Genomic DNA, 5,643 nt, shown 5'->3' with positions numbered 1-5,643 from the left:
GAGAAAATATAATATAGGACTATTAGTAAAATATCAATGATATTAATATAGTTTGAAAAACAATTAAGATCCTCTTAAATTCTATTTTCCAAATTAATTTCATATATATCCTCAAGAATTACTTTTTTGTAATCTTACTCGAATTAATTAATTTGTATAAATATATTAAGATTCATTAGTCAACGGTCGCCAAAAAAAATTATAATAGCAAGTCATTAGTCAAAATTTATGAAAATCACGAAAGTAATATCTTTATCAGTATGATTAATTTAGAAAAATAATTAAATTCCATCTCAAATTTCAAATCCATAAATCAATCTAGTGTACATTCTCCCGGATTACTTTTTCATTTCTTGAGTTTTAAACAGTTAGCGGTCACCAGAAAATAATATTATAATAAATCATTAGTCAAAAAACGCAAAAATTACGGAATTAATATCTTTATCCAAATAATATTATAATAAATCATTTTTTCTATTTTTGAGTTCTAAACGCTCGCCATAAAAAATAATAACAATAAGTCATTAGTCAAAAATTACGAAAAAAAACATGAATATATTATCTTTATCAGAATGACTAATTTAGAAAAATAATAAATTTATCACAAATTCCATTCTCCATATCATATCTAGTGGAAATCCTCAAGAACTACAATTCCATTTCTTGAGTTATTTATAATTTCCAACGTCTAGTATACAACAACAATTCCACTAATGGGGTCTGTGAGGGTAGTGTGTACGCAGACTTTACCCCTACCCTGAGATAGAGAGGTTGTTTCCGATAGACTCTCGGCTCCATCCCTCCAAGAACTCCCCACCTTGCTCTTGGGGTGACTCGAAATCACAAACTCTTGGTTGGAAGTGGAGGGTGCTTACCACTAGAGCAATCCACTCAAAAAACTAAATTGATTAAAGAAAAAGCAAGGGAAAAAAAGAACCGGAAAAGAAGATGTGAACCGGTGTGATGTAAGCAGCAGAAACAAGTGGCAGGAAATGAAAGAAAACCGAAAAAAACCGGTTTTGGGAATGATTCAATGAATGGTGCAAGAACTGGAGAAAGAGGCGATGATTTATGTTTATGTAGACTTGACACCTCACCAAATACATTATTTAATTAATATAATAAATAATTTTTATTAACTAAATTTATGTACTATTGTTTTTATTATATATATGCACTTCACCATAACTGTTTGTGAAAGCAAAAAGAACATTACTTGTTCTTCTTTGAACAACCTTCTTCTTTTTTTCTCTCTATTTTTTTTGCCCTACTTAGATAGGGTTTCAGTGAAAATCTTGAACTTTTTTTTTATGTAAATGCAAATCTTGGTTGAAGATAAAATCTTGGTTGTGCTGTTGTTCTTGGTACAAAGTTTGGTTCTTTTTGCTCAGCAGCCATGCCTACTCTTGTTAATTACAGTGGTGAGTTAATTTTTTCCTCCTTTTTTTCTGCCTTTTGAAATTATGGGGTTTTGAGTTTTAAGGATTTTAGCATCTGGGTTGTATTTAGTTTCTGCTGATTTACTTGTCCTGATTCGATTCATAGTTATTTCATTAAAAAAAGAGGAAAAAATTGAATCTTGAGAATAGATTTATTGTAGTGCTCAATGAATATGTTAGAGCTTGATTCTTGATATGGAAGAGAGAAAAGTCATTGCTTTGGTTAAAGATGTTAATCCTATAAAGACTTTTTTGTGTTTAGGTAACTCTTTATGTATCTTTTGTTCAGAATCTATATTAAACATTGGTAATTTCTAATATAGAAGGTGTGAATAAGAATTATTGCTCTGATCTTCGTAGCTAGAATTGTCTGTTAATGACCTGATAATTGGTTCTTATTAGGTAGATTTTAATTCCGAAAACAGCCTCTCTACCTTCACAAGGTAGGGGTAAGGACTGCGTACATACTACCCTCCCAAACCCCACTTGTGGGAATATATTGGGTATGTTGTTGTTGTTGTTGTTGTAGGTAGATCTTAGTTTTCAGTTTATGTGTAACGAGTTTTTACCTGGTCATGCTTTTGCTTCTGATATAATTTGACTACATTTGAATGAAGTTAAAGATTAGATTTTGGAGGAAATGGGGATAAAATCAGTATCTTGGGAATACTTCATTTTTAGTATGGTGTAGGATGTTGATTAGCAGAAAAGATAGCTGATGAAGTTGTTGCTATTTGATGTTCAGGTGATGATGAGTTCTATTCAGGAGGGTCACTTTGTTCAGCAGATTTGGGTCTTATGTTGTCACTTGGTCATGCTCAAGTTTACTGCCCTCTTAGGAAGAAGGCGCGGATTAGCGGACCATTTGTTGTTGAAGAGCGGACAAAGAATCCATCCATTGAAATACTTCCCGACGAATGCCTATTTGAGATCTTCAGAAGATTGCAGGGAGGCCGTGAAAGGAGTGCAGCAGCTTGTGTTTCTAAACGTTGGCTTATGCTCTCGAGTAATGTAAGGAACTCCGAGATCCAGAGCCATACCGATATTTCAGTTGCTAATAATGGGGATTCAAGTGATGGAAAAATGGTCTCAGCTGATGAAGATGTTGAAGTAGAGTGTGATGGATACCTTACTAGGTGTTTAGAAGGGAAGAAAGCTACAGATATTAGACTTGCTGCTATTGCAGTCGGAACTTCCAGCCGTGGGGGTCTTGGAAAGCTCTCAGTTCGGGGGAGCAACTCGGTTCGTGGTATTACTAATGTTGGTCTATCGGCAGTTGCCCATGGTTGTCCTTCTCTTAGGGTTCTTTCATTGTGGAATGTTCCTTATGTTGGAGATGAAGGTCTTGTCGAGATCGCGAGGGGATGTCATTCATTAGAAAAGCTGGATCTATCCCAATGCCCCTCAATTTCCAACAAAGGTCTAGTTGCAATAGCAGAGAATTGCCCGAGTTTGACTTCTTTGACGATTGAATCTTGTCGAAATATTGGAAATGAGGGCCTGCAAGCTATTGGAAGATGCTGTACCAAATTGCAGTCTCTTACTATTAAAGACTGCCCTCTTGTAGGGGATCAGGGAGTTGCTAGCCTTCTCTCGTCAGGTGCTACAATGTTGAAGAAAGTGAAACTTAATTCCCTAAACATCACGGATTTCTCGCTTGCTGTCATCGGTCACTATGGCAAGGTGATTACCGATCTTAATCTCGGTTCACTTCGTAATGTCAGTCAGAAGGGGTTTTGGGTTATGGGTAATGCTCGTGGTCTTCAGTCTCTGGCTTCTTTGTCGATCACTTTGTGCAGAGGAGTGACCGATGTAAGTCTTGAAGCAGTGGGAAAAGGCTGTTCAAATCTTAAACATATGTGCCTTCGCAAGTGTTGCTTTGTGTCTGATGGTGGACTTGTTGCTTTTGCTAGAGCTGCAACAGGATCTCTTGAGAGTCTCTTGTTGGAAGAGTGCAACAGGATCACCCAAGCAGGCATTCTAAATGCGGTTTCAAACTTCGGCAAGTTGAAGTCTCTTTCCCTAGTGAAGTGTATGGGAGTCAAAGATTTACCTCTACAAGCTTCGTTGTTGTCACCCTGTGAATCTCTTCGATCGTTGTCCATCCGAAGCTGTCCAGGATTTGGTAGCACTAGCTTAGCGATGGTTGGTATGCTGTGTCCTCAGCTACATCACTTGGATCTCAGTGGGCTTACCGGAATAACAGATGCCGGGCTTCTCCCACTTTTGGAGATGAGCTCCAAGGCAGGACTTGTCAAGGTTAATATAACCGGCTGCCTTAACCTGACCGATGAAGTTGTGTTGTCGCTAGCTAGGCTACACAGCGAGACCTTGGAAGTGCTGAATCTTGACGGATGCAGGAAGGTTACAGATGCAAGCTTGGTGGCAATTGCTGATAATTGTCCATTACTTAACGATCTTGATGTTTCAAAATGTTCAATAACTGATTCTGGTGTAGCTGCTTTATCCCATGGAGTGCAAGTAAATTTGCAGATTCTTTCGATATCAGGTTGCTCCATGGTAACAAACAAGAGCGTTCCAGCTCTTAAAAAGTTGGGGGAGAGCTTAGTCGGTTTAAATCTCCAACACTGCAATGCAATCAGTAGCAGCAGAGTTGAGATTCTTGTTGAAGACTTGTGGAGATGTGATATCCTCTCCTAAGCTAACTGATGGCACAAGGCAATGCATCCAAAAGGGAGGGATTCGGACGATGAGTAGTGGTAGTTACTTGGTTCATTCAGCTTGGCGGGATTGAAGCGAACATGATCGTGGTTTTTATGTGATACCTCAGTGGCTTGGTTGTTTTCCGGGAAGCTATGACAAACAACTTTTTCCGCTATATTTTTTGCAGGCTTCATTTACTTAAAGCCTGTTCCAAATTTTTCGGTCTCCTGTTTTTTGGAGGCTGCCTCTTTCACAGCCATGGTATCCTGAGAATACAGTTACCAAAGTCCTGGTATTTAAGTTTTCACTCGTGTCGCTGCAAACATGGGGGTATTGAACAACTGATATGCTTCTCTTAAACTTGTATGGACGGATTGGTCATGCACTTGCCTTGGTACTACACTGCAGAATCAGACAGTCATTTCATAGTTTTCATTCGTAATTTTCGTGTTGGAGAGTTGTTGTTGTTGTAAGCGTTTACTTTGTGTCGTAGTCTGTAGTTGGCATTGCACAATTTCTGTTAGCATGGTGTCTGTTAATCAGGGGCTTGGTAATGGCAACTATTCCATATTGGTTGCCATGACAACTTAGGTTTGTTCCTAGGTTGTTCTTCTTTATCCAAGTCCTAGTTTTTAATAGGATTGTAAAAGTCCTATTTTGTAGCAGGTTCCCTGTATTTCAGATTTGTACTTTGCAACTATCTCGTTATGTAATAAACTGTCTGTTTGTCTAAATTGTGCTGAATGTTTCTCTTCCTTACCTGTGAAAAACATGCATGTTTCTACCATAAGTATAGAGATTATTATGCACTCTCAGAGCTTGATGATTGATCCTACTTGACATAGGAAGTACTTGTGTTCTACCTGAATAGGTGGAAGATCAATTTTTTTTGTGTGGGGGGAAAATTCCAAGAAAATGCGCGGTCGCTATCCTTGGAGTGCGTAACTTTTTCACTGTGCACTGAAACGAGTGCGCATTACGTAACTTGCTCACTGTGCACCTTCCGTGCGCACTAGATAATCTGTTCATTGTCGCTATCCTTGGAGTGCGTAACTTGTTCACTGTGCACTGAAACGAGTGCGCATTGCGTAATTTGCTCGAGTGCGCATTGCGTAATTTGCTCACTGTGCATCTTCCGTGCGCACTAGATAACCTGTTCATTGGCCCTCGATTCATATTTGAAAGGCAAGTACGAGATTGAAAGTGCACAGTCCCTCGATTCGGGGATTAGGTTTTGAATTGCCTTAGGTTGTTTTTGACACTACTTTTTTCTTGCATATCATTGTTGACATCTCTGTTTATATATAATGCAACGATTCAATGGACTGGATTTGTAGGTCCACCTTGTTTCCTATATTATAGAGATTTATTCTAACTAATATGCTTTGTGAATTTCGCACCTTTTCACAAAGTCTAAAAATATGGGATGCATATCCATGTCTTTTTTGGACAAACTTTTGAAACTGTTTTGTGGTTGGGAATTGGGATATTGTCGGAAGAAATTGTTACTTATATATGAGATGTGTGAATTAAAACCATA

The 5,643-nt window shown here is 38.1% G+C and overlaps 1 protein-coding gene across 1 annotated transcript; it reads left to right on the top strand.

Annotated features, from left to right (window-relative positions):
• Positions 1-1,188: 1,188 nt before the first annotated feature.
• Positions 1,189-4,837, top strand: LOC104116164 (EIN3-binding F-box protein 1-like). The gene is made up of 2 exons (XM_009626964.4): positions 1,189-1,421; positions 2,185-4,837. The coding sequence occupies exons 1-2, from the start codon at positions 1,397-1,399 to the stop codon at positions 4,098-4,100; spliced, it is 1,941 nt and encodes a 646-aa protein (XP_009625259.1). The 5' UTR covers positions 1,189-1,396; the 3' UTR covers positions 4,101-4,837.
• Positions 4,838-5,643: the final 806 nt, after the last annotated feature.

Source organism: Nicotiana tomentosiformis, chromosome 11 (assembly GCF_000390325.3).
Source record: "Nicotiana tomentosiformis chromosome 11, ASM39032v3, whole genome shotgun sequence".
Taxonomy (NCBI): Eukaryota; Viridiplantae; Streptophyta; class Magnoliopsida; order Solanales; family Solanaceae; genus Nicotiana; species Nicotiana tomentosiformis.
The sequence above is the reverse complement of the archived record's forward strand: the minus strand, read 5'-3'. Positions and strand labels throughout refer to the sequence as shown.

Bases quoted from the DNA above. Each gene is read 5' to 3' on its own strand.
- LOC104116164 (XM_009626964.4), top strand. From the start codon at position 1,397: ATGCCTACTCTTGTTAATTACAGTG. The intron at 1,422-2,184 runs GTGAGTTAATTT...TTTGATGTTCAG, and splicing joins TACTCTTGTTAATTACAGTG to GTGATGATGAGTTCTATTCA.